Genomic DNA, 14,874 nt, shown 5'->3' with positions numbered 1-14,874 from the left:
GGCCTTCCTGAGCCAGGATTCAGACCAGTGGTCTGGCTGAAAGCCTTGAGTTTAGTCACACGCTCAGCAGTGGGTGCGAGCTCCGTTCCCTTTCATTTCTAAAGACAAAGTAATTGTCCGGTTGGAATATTATTGAATATTTATGATAAAAACATCCAAAAGATTGATTCTATACATCGTTTCACATGTTTCTACAAACTGTAATGGAACTTTTTTGACTTTTCGTCTGGACTTAGTGCCCGTGCCTTGTGCATTTGGATTACTGGACTAAACGCGCAAACAAAAAGGTATTTGGACATAAAGATGAACTTTATCGAACAAAACTAATATTTATTGTCTAACATGGAGACCTGGGAGTGCCATCAGATGAAGATCATCAAAGGTTAGTGATTCATTTTAACGCTATTTCTGTCTTTTGTGACACCTCTCCTTGGTTGGAAAATGGCTGTATGGCTTCCTGTGGCTAGGCGCTGACCTAACATAATCGCATGGTGTGCTTTTGCCGTAAAGCCTTTTTGAAATCAGACACTGTGGCTGGATTAACAAGAAGTTTATCTTTAAAATGGTGTATGATACTTGTATGTTTGAGGAATTTTAATTATGAGATTTTTGTTTGCACTTTCACTGGATCCAAATGCACAGGTGGGATGCTACTGTCCCACTGGTGCCAGACAGGTTAAAAAAATGAATGGGTTAAATATGTGTAAAAAATAAAAAATAAATCTGAGCTTTGTTATATCTCATAGATATAAGCCATTTACTTCAAAATCGTATTCCTTAGGATACATATTTTGACTGTCTGTATTGCCATTTATGAACGTGTCATTTAATGTGTTTCTATGGGCAAATTCTATATTTTATCAAATAATTTGTAAATATATGTATTTCTTTTATACCTACAGGGTCCTTAAATTCTAAATCAGATAGCTTAATGATACATGGTATGTCCATCCTAAAACAATTCCATATATTAGGCAAGTATAACATCCCCCCCCCCATACTGACCTTGTGCCATCATACTGACTTTGTGCCATACCGTAATACCGGCAATAAAAAACAACAGGGGCGCTATTTCCAATCAGAAGGTTTTCAATGCTAACAAGTACATGTAAAATCCCATAGCAAATGCTAGCTAAATGCTAACATGCAAACCTTTTACACAAACTATTTGGAGTACAGACATCCCAGCTCATACAGTTATACAAATAACTAAAAAATGCTACTCAAACAAATATTAGACAGCAAGCCTCTTGATCCAGGAGGGGATTCTCTTCTGTTACCAAGATGAGCTTGATTGCAAAATGCTAACCACATAAGCTTACTACAAGCTCTACGCAGACATACGATTCGGAGTGTTGCAATGTAATTTTTCGTCACAAAAGGGGCGTATCTTTGTAATAGGCTCCGGCTTTTTACTTACTTTTTTACTACCTGAAAATGAAGACACGTTGTATCATTCCTTCCACAGTGGGAGCAGTGTTGTCGCTTGGCTCCTTGATCTGATCTATAGGCTATACAGATGATTCATCAAAGCAGGGATTGGCATGAGTAATCGAGTACCCGAACGTCAAAGCTCGTTCTTTAACCAGAGATCAGTTCCATTTTGTCCCAATTGTTTTATTTATTTTGTCTTGAAGACCATGTTAATTTGCTTTGCCTCTGGTGTTCCATTTCTACATGTGCATTTGTGAAGCTGGTTGTACATATGTGCATTTGTAACTACCTCATGAAGCTGTTTGACAGAACGCCAAGTGTGTGCAAAGCTGTCATTAAGGCAAAGGATGGCTACTTTGAAGAATATCAAATATAAAATATATTTTGATTTGTTTAACCTTTTTTTGGGTTACTACATGATTGATTCCATTTGTGCTATTTCATAGCTTTGATGGTTTCACTATTATTCTACAATGTAGAAAATAGTTTTAAAAATGAAGAAAAACCCTGGAATGAGTAGGTGAGTCTAAACTTTTGATTGGTACTTTATATGGGGCAATTTAGCAATTAGGATTTGTTATCTGTAATGGTTATGATAAATTAGGCATGTTGACACAGGCCAATAGATAAATACGCACACATTTCTTTCCAGCGCAGGCCTTGTGTTAAAAAAAAACTGAGTACCTCAAAATGTCAAATGCCCATCCCCACATTAAAGTAACCTATTTTGCATTGATAACCCAATATAATCTTAGCGACTGTTGAAACAGTAAACCAAACAACAAGAATCCACCCAAAAAGGTATTTAGTTTAAAAGTAATAACTAGTTATTATTATGAGTTATTATTATTATTATTATTAGAACCTGCTGTAGCCAATGAGCTAGCCATGTGCTTTTTTCCTCCAGTGACCAAAACATGATGGCATTCTATTTTTAGTTGATATGGGAATTGATGTATTTATTTCACCTTTACTTAACCAGGTAGGCCAGTTGAGAAGAAATTCTCATTTACAACTGCGACTATGGTTGCCAACTTTCTCACTACCAAATAAGGGACAAAAGGTGGCGTGCCAGTGCACGGTGCCACGGCGGCGTGGGTATGGTGTTGTGGGTATGGCGGTGTGGGTATGGTGTTGTGGGTATGGCGGTATGGGTATGGTGTTGTGTGAATGAATATACAGTGTATATTCATATTCTTATTAAATTGGAAAGACAAAACATTTGTATATTCCATTTAGCCTATAGCTTTAATAAAACTGTATCATTATGTAAACTTATGTGAATAAACCTCAAAATATATTATCAAAGAATCACAATTGGGACCTTTACAGCAAATGCAAAAGAGGGGCATGAGTCACTCACCAAGGCTACATACTTGACTGATTCAAGCAGTCCACTTGCAGAGCCAGAGAGAAGTCATTACATGACAAGTCACAGTTCCCAGATATATGAAGTTCATTTTTTATCAAAAAGGTTTACTGTGCTACATCGGTTTCTTGAGTCTGACCATTTAATGGTCATCAGACAGAAAATCCTCTCTACAAAGGCATTTGAGTCTGGCACACTGAGGACAAATGAGTCAATCCTGAACATGTTGATCAAGTTCGCTTTCCCTAGATTTTGGTAAACTGCCACCTGCTTCTCACTTGTGGATTTTGTGGTATCCTGTCTGGCTTTCTGTATTTCCTCCCGGCTAGTACAACACTCTTTATAGAGTTGGTCCATACTGACTGTCTCTGTCATTTTGAGGGCAACCAGCACCTGCTCCAGGTCAGTGAAGGAGAGCTCCTCATAGAGGCCGATCAGTTTCACCATTACATTTTCTGGTGAGAAATCAAACCACTTGTCAATGTATGTAACGACAGTGTCATAGAACTTCAAAGTCCTGTTTCTGTTTGGACCTTCATGCTGACAATTGTTTGTCCCATCAGCTGCTTGGTCTGGTATCAGAAAAGAAACTGTCCTGTTTCAGCTGAAGCATCTTAAATGTTGAACTTTTGGACTTCCTCGTAAAACATCTGTGATGCAGAGCTTTGTTTCCTCCAGCTTTTTTACGAGTAGGTCAAAAACACACCCACTTTGTGGAAAAAGCACAGATATATTTCAGCAGCTTCTGTTTTTTCACACTCAAAAATACTCTTCAGTTCCACAGGACAGGTCTCCCTAAGGGACCTGAAGTATGATGTAAGAGCTGGCCAGCTTTGCTGGAGACGATGGACAGCTGGATGAAGAGAGACCCATCGTGTGCAAACATGTCGCAGGATTTCAAGCCACTCAATGTCAACAAAGGCGAAAAAAATGTGCGCAGTTCCTCTCTTCGGGAAGCAGAGACTGATAAGTGCCTGTAGATCTGTAAAACAATTGTCTCAATATCCACTGACAGCTGATCGCAGGCGTGCTTGCAGGCATTATGAGCTATGTGAGCTGGGCAATTAGCTTTCAGAATGCGATTGTTGGCACTGCTCAATAACTGGTAAACGGAGAGGTGTTTTCCAATTATGTCAGTTTCCGAAGTAGATGTCACGACGAATGCACCAACATTGCTAGCACCTTTAGCTAGCGTGGCCTTGTGCATTTCTGTGGATGCATGCTGAGTTAGGGCATTCTCCCCTTCATGGCCAATTGAGAATTCCCGATGCATAAAGTACAGAAAGCTTTCGTCGAGTCACCACTGACGGGCTTAACCCACAACATTTTTGCTTCACATTGTTTGTTGTAGCTGCACAGTCTTTTTTGCATGTTTATCCATATTTCCTTGATATGCCAAACCGACCGAACAATAACAGAAATTACTTTGCAGGAATTGGCGCGTTTACACTATACTGTGATTGGATGAATATACGGAACAAGGGAGGTCCCGTATGGGACAAACCAATTTAGCCCAATATAAGGGACATCCCGGCTAATACGGGACAGTTGGCAACCCTAACTGCGTCCTGGCCAAGATAAAGCAAAGCAGTGCGACAAAAACAACAACACAGAGTTACACACAAACAAACGTACAGTCAATAACACAATAGAAACATCTACAGTGGGGCAAAAAAAGTATTTAGTCAGCCACCAAAATACCAGCAACAGTGTGTGAAAACCTTGTGAAGGCTTACAGAAAACGTTTGACCTCTGTCATTGCCAACAAAGTGTATATAACAAAGTATTGAGATAAACTTTTCATTTTGTCTGTCATAGTTGAAGTGTCCCTATGATGAAAATTACAGGCGTATGCTGCACAACAATGAGTGAATCAAAAGGCTCCGGTCTCTTGTCTTTGTATGCTTGTGATAACAACATGTGACTGGGGACTACCAGTAAGCTTCATAATGTAAAATAATGTGAGAAGTGAAATGAAATGAAGAACCTGCACTTGCGCAGGTACTGTGTGTGCTTGTACAGACAACTGGTAGAGGGTTGCTAAACCAATTTGGTTTATAAAATTCAGCAGCTTGTCCAAAAACAGCCTACTAGACAATTAAACTTCTAGCATGAAAAAAACATGTTTTGAGGGAGTGTGCAATTCTGACTGCAGCACTGAAAATCAGAGCTGTTGCCAGATAATTGAATGTTCATTTCTCTACCATAAGCGGTCTCCAACATAATTTTAGAGAATTTGGCCGTATGTCCAACCGACCTCATAACAGCAGACCACGTGTATGGTGTTGTGTGGGTGAGCAGTTTGCTGATGTCGACGTTGTGAACAGATTGGCAAATGGTGGCGGTGGGGTTATGCTATGGGCAGGCATAAGCTACGGGCAATGAATACAATTGCATTTTATCTATGGCAATTTGAATGCACAGAGATACTGTGACGAGGTCCTGAGGCCCATTGTCGTGCCATTCATTCGCCGCCATCACCTTATATTTCAGCATGATAATGCACGGCCCCATGTCACAAGGATCTGTACACAATTCCTGGAAGCGGAAAATGTCCCAGTTCTTCCATGGCCTGCATACTCACCAGACATGTCACCCATTGAGCATGTGCGGGATGCTCTGAATCGATATGTACGACAGCATGTTCCAGTTCCCGACAATATTCAGCAACTTCGCACAGCCATTGAAGAGGAGTGGGACAACATTCCACAGCCCACAATCAGCAGCCTGATCAACTATATGTGAAGGAGATGTGTCGTGCTGCATGAGGCAAATGGTAGTCACACCAGACACTGACTGGTTTTGTGTTCCAAATCCCAACTTGTGACCAACAGATGCATATCTGTATTCCCAGTCATGTGAAATCCATAGATTAGTGCCTAAGGAATTTATTTCAATGGACTATTTCCTTATATGAACTGTAACTCAGTAAAATCGTTGAAATTGTTGCATGTTGCGTTTATATTTTTGCTCAGTATACAATTGCGATGCTGTGTTTTAAAGTTGAAAAAAAGTCAACAATCATGACTTTCCAACCGGTTTTCGAAACATATGTTGATATGCCCCTTGTCTTTCATATCAGCGAGAAAGAATCCTTCAAATAAAAAAAGATACACTTACTGTAGAGTTTTGCACAGATCCACAAGCTGTGCAAAGCCCCCAGTTGAAGAACTACACTTCCTCCCCAATTACTTACACACAGGTGTTCGGAGCGCTATTTAGCACAGGTGGCTACCTATGTCTTCAATAAACAAGTATATTGACACTGTATATTGGAGATATATTTGGACGTGTGGGAACACTAAGCCTATAAAGGTGTGTATTCATTTAACATTTTGTTTTATCAAATTGGTTTCTCTCTGATATGGAAGATACGTTCCTTATGTTTCCAAAAAACGTTCCGCAAGCGTCCGCGGCTCTTAACAACCGGGTCAGGAGATACTATCGTCAACAGGCGGTGTACTGTACTGTAATATCTGTCAATATCTACTGTAATAGCCTATATGGCAACTTCGTGCATAACATCTACCTGGGTCATTTAAAAAAAATCTTAAATGTAACAACTAAGAAGTTCTTAAGTAATGAACGTTTTGTCGTTGCATTAAGAAAATGTCATTATGCTATGGTCGAGAAAATGTTGACGCGACTTCTCTTCACCTCCTGCCTTTTCCTCCGCCATTTCAAATGTACTTCAACCCATTTTTTAAGAAAGTTATTCATCTTGTGGGCATATTCAATTCTGATATCTTTATAGTTGATATTGGCTTACCTTTTGTTCAAGTATGTTGTTTTTACAATGATAAAAGGCGTCGGCTGTTTTCAGGATCTACACAGTTCGCTAAAAATGTCCAACGTTGAAAATTACGATTGCGTCACCGGAGGGGTGTGGATATGAAAATCGAAAGTACATGATCGTTTTCGAAGTTAGGATTGAATGGAGGAAGTGTGTGGTTATTGTGTACAATTACTTTCATAAACATCAAGGCTGCGTTTAAACAGGCAGTAAATTTCAGATATTTCTTTCCACTCGTTTGTATTTTCTCACCAATCACATCTTTTCACATCAGAATTTTTCAGGTGCGATCTGATTGAAAAATCTGAATTGGGCTGCCTGTCTAAACGCAGTCTAAATGTTTTCACAATGTCGGCAGAACTTTTCTAAACTAAATTATATCGAACTTGGAAGCTATGGATAGTGAGGATCCATAGCGACCACTAAAGCGGCTGCCCAGGCCAATCCAAGCGCTAGCGGAGGTTTCTCTGACAAGGCATGCTCGTTGGCACCCAAGTATGAGAGAGTGTGCATAAAGCGAAGGGCAAGCAGCGGTGCGTGGGTAAAATCACTGGGGAAGCCAAGTCAGGAAAAAATAGCCATTTTATAACCTATGTGCTGTGATAACTGCGTTTGCTCTATAATATCCTGTTAGTTCATATGCCATGGTCCCCCAACTGGCGGTCCAGTTTTATTTGCCCTCACCCAACCCAATTGAGATGGTTTGGGATAAGTTGGACCGCAGAGTGAAGGAAAAGCAGCCAACAAATGCTCAGCATGTGTGGGAATTATTTCAAGAATGTTTGAAATGCATTCCAGGTAAAACTGGTTGAGAGAATGCCAAGCGTGTGCAAAGCTGTCATCAAGGCAAAGGGTGGCTACTTTGAAGAATCTCAAATATGAAATATATTTTGATTTGTTGAACACTTTTTTGGTTACTACATGATAACATATATGTTATTTCATAGTTTTGATGTCTTCACATCAAAACTTTATTTCATAGTTTTGATGTCTTTTTACTAAATAGTCAAAATAAAGAAAAACCCTTGTGCTTGTGCTGTATATATTTATACATTTTTTGGTGTGTGGAATTTTCATTGTTGGACATAAAATGCTAAAAAAACACACCAGGAAATTAGCTCTAAGTGCTTTTCATTTATAAAATCTGTTCAAAAGTATTCCCACACAAAATAGAGAGACATGATGTGATCATATACAAATGTAACCAATGTTTGAAATTATTCTGTTTCAGTCAAACATATTTTTTGGGGCTTCTTGCGTTCAATTTGCAGTCTACAAATGATGTGTAGTTATGTTACGACCCCCGACCATCCGCTCAAGAAGAAATCATCCCCAGGCTGAATAGTAGATGATCCCTGTCACATGCCTTGCCACCATGATATATAGGCCTAACTCCTTGATCACACCTACAGGTTCATTACGCAAAATGGTACCCAGCATCTGGATATGTGTCCAATAAAAGGTCAACATTCACCTGCTACCATTTCTGTCAAACCCACTACCATACAGTTTCATGCATACATTCGATAAATCCAACGACACAGAACGTACTGCAACGGCCTCTGCAAGCCAAACGCAGCGTTCTATTGGAAATGAATGTATTTCTGGTGTACCAAAATGCAATGATGCTGACGCACCGATCACACCGACTGCATCATTGCATTTTGGTACACCAGAAGTACATTCATTTCCAATTGAATGCTTTATTTGCCTTACAGCATTGTGTTGGAGAGGCAGTTGCAGTGTGTTCTGTGTGGTGCATATGTTGGATTTATCAAACGTATGGGTCAAACTGTACGTGTGTAATGCTTTAAACACACCGACAACATCGTTGAGCAAAATAGTAAGCAGCATCATCTGGATATTTATGCAACAAAAGTTCAACATTCACCTTCTGCGACCATTTCTGTCAAGCCGTCGATTGCATACAGTTTGACACATATATTCCAACTTAAGCACCGCACCAAACGCACTACAACTGCCAATGCAACGCAATGCGGCAAGGCAAACAACATTTCATTGGAAATTAATGTAATTCTGGTGTATCAAAATGCGATGCTGTCAGTGTGGTCGAAGTGTAACTTAACAGAAATGGTAGGAGAAGGTGAATGTTGAACTTTTGTTGCACACATATCCAGATGATGCTGCGTACCATTTAGCACAATGACACTGTAGGTGTGATCAAGGGGTAAAATGGCACAGTGGCAGAATACATTCAACACACGTGTGTTTCATCACAAAACCAGAGTGCAACATCTTTCGGGTGAAGTCCACAAAGCATATTGCATGTAACAAACAGTTACATGACCTACAACATGGTCAGGCAAGTTAATGTTTCTGACATTTTTCTGACAACTAAACAACTATTGATTTAGAGCCATGGAGAGTTAGGCTACCACAATTAAGTCGCAAAGAAAACAGGAGCTGCCTCCACTATTCCAGCACCATTTCAACTTAAACATTTCAACATAATAAAATGTTCTATGCGCAAAATGGCTGTGACAACTAAAAGATACCAAAAACAATACACTCCAATCAATGTAAGCTAAATATGATGTGGCTGTCCATGGTACAGCAGATAAGAGTTGAGATTAATTAGTAATTGTCATGCTGGGTTTAAAGTAAAAACATATTTTCTCAGCTTTTTTCTCAGTCTATGTTGAGGAGGTCAGAGACCTGGCAGAGTGGTGCCAGGACAACAACCTCTCCCTCAACATTGGGCAAGACAAAGGAGTTTATCGTGGACTACGGGAAATGGAGGGCAGAACACACCTCATTCACATCGATGGGGCTGTAGTGGAACTGGCCGAGAGATTCAAGTTCCTCAGTGTCCACATCACTAAGGACCTATCATGGTCCAAACACACCAACACAGTCGTGAAGAGGGCACGACAACGCCTCTTCTCCCTCGGGAGTCTGAAAAGATTTGACATGGGCCCTCAGATCCTCAAAATGTTCTACAGCTGCACCACTGAGAGCATCTTGACAGTTTGCATCACCGCTCACTCACACATAACATGTACACACAACTATATGTACATATCTACCTCAATTTCCTAGTACCCCTGCACATCGACTCGGTACTGGTACCCTATGTATATATCCAAGCTTTTGTATCATTGTGTGTATATTCATTGTGTTACTATTTGTTTTTGTTTTATGTTGTTGTTGTAAGCATTTCACTGTTAGGTTACACCTGTTGTTTTTGAAGTGTGTGACAATTAAATGCTGTTTGATGTGTGGCCTTGGCGCTATTCAATGTATTGGCCACGAGATGGCATGGGAACCTAGCTGAATTATTATCCAGGTAGAGCTTGTGGAAATGTGTAGTCTCCCATTGAGTTGTAATAACAAAGTAATAATGTAATGTATAGCTTACTGCTCTCTTTCGACAGCAAAAAGTAAAATAATAGATTATAAATACTAACAAAGTGTACATGAGTGGTATATGTGTGGGATATAAATGTAGACTAAACCAAATGACAGATAAACCAAATGAACCAGCTAATATGTTTGGGCACGCTTAATAACAATAAGTTACACTGTTTTCCAAATTTGCAACGTTGTTTCAAAGTTTACGTCAATCAACGCATTTGCGAGTTACAATTGGACAGTTGCTTTGTTGGTAACTCAGTAGGCGTTTACATGTCCAGCATTCAGAGAGACGAAAGAAGCTGCTGCGTACAGAAAATGGCTGACAGATTTTCTAGGTTCAACGAAGAACGTGATTTCCAGGTAATGTTAATAAAATATTTAGCAACTAAATACAATGTAGTATAAATAATATCACGATAATAACTGTGCACCTTAATAACATATTTTAAAATGAGTCAGGAACCTGTAGTTAGGTTCATAGCCTCGCACTATTCGAGAAGTCTGCAGGTATGCTAGCTAGGCTAGTTAGCAGCAACTTGATAGTCCAGTGTTCGACGAGTTGCATTGCTGTCGAGCTCGTCTTGGCCAGCGAGCAATGGATTGAACCCACAACTACCAATGCTAAGCACGTGCTTAGTGGATACAAATAATGTGTAATTTTGACAAAGTGAACCGAGTGACCTTGGGGAAATGAGCTAACTACATCGAGCTAGCTAAGGTTAGTTGGCTGGCTAGCTGTCACATTGTTGGTATGACAATGACGACAATGTACATGTAACATTTTAGTCAATTAGCAGACGGTCTTATTCAGAGCGATTTACAGTTCCTGCATTCATCTTAAGGTAGCTTAATAGGTGGGACAAACAGTAACATTTTCCTCACGGTAACGTTAGCTATCAGCAAAGTCCGAGCTAGTAAGGGGGCAACAGGGGTTCTACTGTCCCGTAGCCACCATCCATGGAACTACATACCATGCCTGGCTGTGCAACATTCGGGCGAGTTGAGAATATTATGTGTAATATTAGCGCTAACTACATGTATCGTTTGCAGCTAGTTAGCTACTGTAGCTAGCTACGCCGCTTGTTGGAGAATCCTGCATCCACAATGTATTCGCTTTTGTTATTTACTGGTAGGTTAGCCTATTCCCTTCTCAGTTGCTCGACAATGCTGGGTGTGTTTTGCTTCTGTTCTGTTGATATCGGATTTACCAGTTATGCCAACTAGATCACGCATTTCTTGGCATGTTACCTCTAATGGGCTACAATTTTAACTGTATTACTGGCAGAACCACAACACAAACTATTAACATCAACATATGCAATGAATGTATTCAGATTAGTTGTTTTATTGCTTAGCCTGTCTGAAACCCAAGACGGGATGGGGTTGAGTTGGTGTCCTGTTCAGTTTCTGCCTGCGTTTGACGTCACCCTTATAATCTGTTGGTCTTCCAGTGTGTAATTTCGGCCTCTGTTACAAGTGAATACATACAGTATTATGAATTTTAAAAAAATGTCAGTGATTATGTTGTGGTCTAAAGCAATGTTACCTAAAACGTACGTGTTTACTGTGAACACTGAGGCTGTACCTGATTTAAGTTACAATTTTAACAGTGGTAATGTAGGCTACTATGGCTATTTGATCATAATGTAGTCCTACCAGAGTGGCCTACCATAAAAAACAATGGAGAAAGTGTATCCCATAACATTTTTAACATGGAAATAGCTGTTCTGTCATTCAGCCTGCAGTAGCAGCCACTGTCTGGTGTTCAATGTAGATCTTCATTCCATGAGACTTTTGAAAATAAATATACAAGGCTTGACATTAACCTGTTTATCCACTTGTGCTTCAGACAAGGAGGTGACTAAAAATGTTGTTTGATCTAAGAAACTACTTTACAAAATGCATTATTATTTTCATACCATTATTATAGATCATCAGAAAAGTTATGCTACCCTCTGCCTATTGGCTACTTAGCTTATTCAAGCCTGTCTCAAAATACAACAGTGCCCCTTTAAGGCGTAAATAAAGCTCTTTACCTGACTCGGGTTTCAAAGATGTCTAGAAATGTACACGTTTTATTCTCTTGTGGAAGCAGTCACTCCACTATTGCTGACTACAAATGACTGAGCTAATAACTCACTAACTAGCAAAGGATATGAACAAAATGTGCACACGTGGCTACATGCAGCTCTAGCTTTGATCTCAAAACAAGCGCATCTACTCTCGACTCCTCATGCTGCAAACACAGTCCAGTTCAAAGTAAATGGCACCGATCCATATGTCAATGGTCTAATTGCATATAGGCCTACTGCAGCTCTGATTGTTTATGCCGCACCGGTCTGGGTAGACAACGGGCAGAGTAGTGTATGTCAATGCAATAGAATCCTACTCCGATGCATTCTGCCTTCAACAAAATCTCTTGCATAGTTTGTTTTGTTTCGGTATGTTGCATTGAAAGTGGCTATTGCATTGATTCGATCACATTTTCCACAGTAAAGGGAAATGTTGATAGTGTTAACAGGGAAAATTCTAGAACAGTGGTCACCAACCTATTCTGAGTCAAGATCATTTTCAGTTCAAATGCAACCTGCGATCTAACGTAAACCCATGCATTGAAAATAAGAATGTGTTCTTAACTGACTTGCCTAGTTAAATAAAGATTAAATAAAGGTGTAAACTTGAAATCGGCCCTAATTAATCGTCCATTCCGATTAATCGGTCGACCTCTAGAAAGGACAGTCATTATTTTCATATGGTGCCTATAAATTGTGCAGAGGCCAAAGTGTTGCTCTGTCAATACCCTATAGTAAAGTCCACTACTAGGCTATATAAAGCAGGGCCATGGATGTGTACTACCGGTTTATTGTACACTGCATAGTGTTTTCTGTTCATTGAGTTCTCATTGTCAGAGAGAGATTGTTTCCAAAGAGTCATGCCACAGTCTGTAATGCTCGCTAGTTGCTAGGTCACAAGGTAATATAACTCTGCAAATATAAAGTGTTCGTGATACAGAAAATGATTAAATGATGTGCTTTGATATAGACTATGTTTACTTCCTTTATTGACTGTGATGAATTATGTCTTGCCCTTCAGTCCGCCAATGACTGTCTTTGGCATACTTCCATTTCAAATACCTGCGGCCTATTTGGTGAATGAATGAATTTAGCTCAAGATGTCTCTTAAATATTCATGCCAACACGTCTCTTTTGCAGGGTATGAGAGAAGGTAGAGTTTGGGGGGTTGTCACTGCGCAATTGAATGTTGAACGTTTCCCATTAACTCGCCTAAATCTCCCTGCTCTCCTGCTCTGCTCTCACATGCCCTTGAAAGCAAATCTAACAGTCTGCAAAAATGACACATCAGTCACGCCCCTGTCTCATGCTTGTTATGAAAAGCTGTTGTTTGTGTTTCATACTGGTTATTTTCTAACGTTCCTGAACCCAGCATAAATCTGCTCTCCTAGTGAGGCTTAGAAGACGTTGTGTTATCTGCCCTGTTTCATCCCTGTTTGTTTGTGTGTTTTTCTTTTCCCTGTTACTCACCTCAATTATGGCGACGGGCCAGGCAGAATAGAGGACAGGGCAATGGACAGAGAATGACCGGGAGGAGGTGTTTGAGAACTCTTTTGACCAGGGCCCTCCAATATTTTGTAGCATGAGCGCTACTTTTAACAAAATGAAATTTCACAGGCAACTCATTTTTTCTAACTTTCAAATAGGCATCTTCTTCTTCTCTTCTCCCCCCTTCTAGAATTATTGCTACATCTTTGGTGTGTTTTGATATTAATAAGTCTGATCAATTTAGTTTTTTTGTTTAAGCCATGTCTAACTTGACACATCCCTTGAATGTTTTTAGCAGCCCATAAGTGAGATATTTTGACAGATGACACCAGGGGCTTATTTTTCTAAGTGATGGCAGCACCTATTTTTGGATGGGAAGTTTTTCTGTTTTTTAAAAATGTGCTTTTGGGTGCTCTTTAACACGGCCCTAATCCAAGACCTGATTGAATGATCCACGATAAAATACCAGATAAAGAATGTAGAACAGGGGAACAAGGAAATTACACAAGATTCTGTTTCCAAACGGTTAGTTACCTAGTGGTCAGCAAGGTCGTCAGCTTCTCTGGACCTGAAGCACTTCAACATTATTATCTTTGTTTTAGTGTGGACAACCACTGGCCACTCATGGTTTCCACAGATCTGTCTCTGTGGCTGGGCATCCTGTGCAGCTGCCGTGGAGGGGGTGGGTTAGGACTAGAAGTGGCAGTACCAGCACACACGGTCTGTTGTGTGGCCTCAGGGCCCAATGAAGACTGCTCCAGTCCAGATGTCCTCAGCATGCAGTCTGCCAGCCAGAGCCCCAATGAGGCCTCCTCACACCACGTTACCTCCTGTGAGGAGCGGAAGACAGAGGCGTGAAGTCGGCCCAGCCTCACGCACCCAGAGCCGTGCCAAGCCAGTCTGCTGCCGTGATTACTGCTCAGTCTCAAACTGTCGCAGTCAGTGTTCACACTCTGCTGCCTTCATTCCCTCTGGAGCATTCTGAATTTCCATGATCTATTGTCTCTCCAAACACTCTGGGTTTCCAAGAATTTGTGAACTATCTGCTGTCCTGGGTTCCATCATAGTGGGTTTCTCCGAGCTGTGTCCAGACACCCAGTCTGTTATTTTCTCACATTAGAACAACACTACCTCAACACTATCTCCCTTGATGCAGTTGTTGGCTTGATTTCCCAGAGATAATGAGGGGTTTGAATTGTTCTTTTATGAATGTAGACCACAGAACAAGCGGTCTATCGTACCTCTAATACTCCCCTAACTGATCAGCTCTGTGGTGGTTGGATGGTATGGGATACTGGGATTATGGGGTTGAATGGTTCTGGTGAATAGAGACCCCCGGGGGA

General features: G+C 40.4%; 1 protein-coding gene across 1 annotated transcript in view; it reads left to right on the top strand.

Annotated features, from left to right (window-relative positions):
- The first annotated feature begins 10,251 nt into the window (after positions 1-10,251).
- LOC124015036 (G patch domain-containing protein 8-like) overlaps positions 10,252-14,874 on the top strand; it is a 36,696-nt gene continuing 32,073 nt past the window's right edge. The window contains 1 exon segment of the mRNA XM_046329901.1: positions 10,252-10,331. Within this exon segment, the coding sequence (XP_046185857.1) occupies positions 10,287-10,331 (45 nt within the window). The 5' untranslated portion in view covers positions 10,252-10,286.

The sequence above is a fragment of the Oncorhynchus gorbuscha genome, linkage group LG26, assembly GCF_021184085.1.
Source record: "Oncorhynchus gorbuscha isolate QuinsamMale2020 ecotype Even-year linkage group LG26, OgorEven_v1.0, whole genome shotgun sequence".
Classification (NCBI taxonomy): domain Eukaryota; kingdom Metazoa; phylum Chordata; class Actinopteri; order Salmoniformes; family Salmonidae; genus Oncorhynchus; species Oncorhynchus gorbuscha.
The sequence above is the reverse complement of the archived record's forward strand: the minus strand, read 5'-3'. Positions and strand labels throughout refer to the sequence as shown.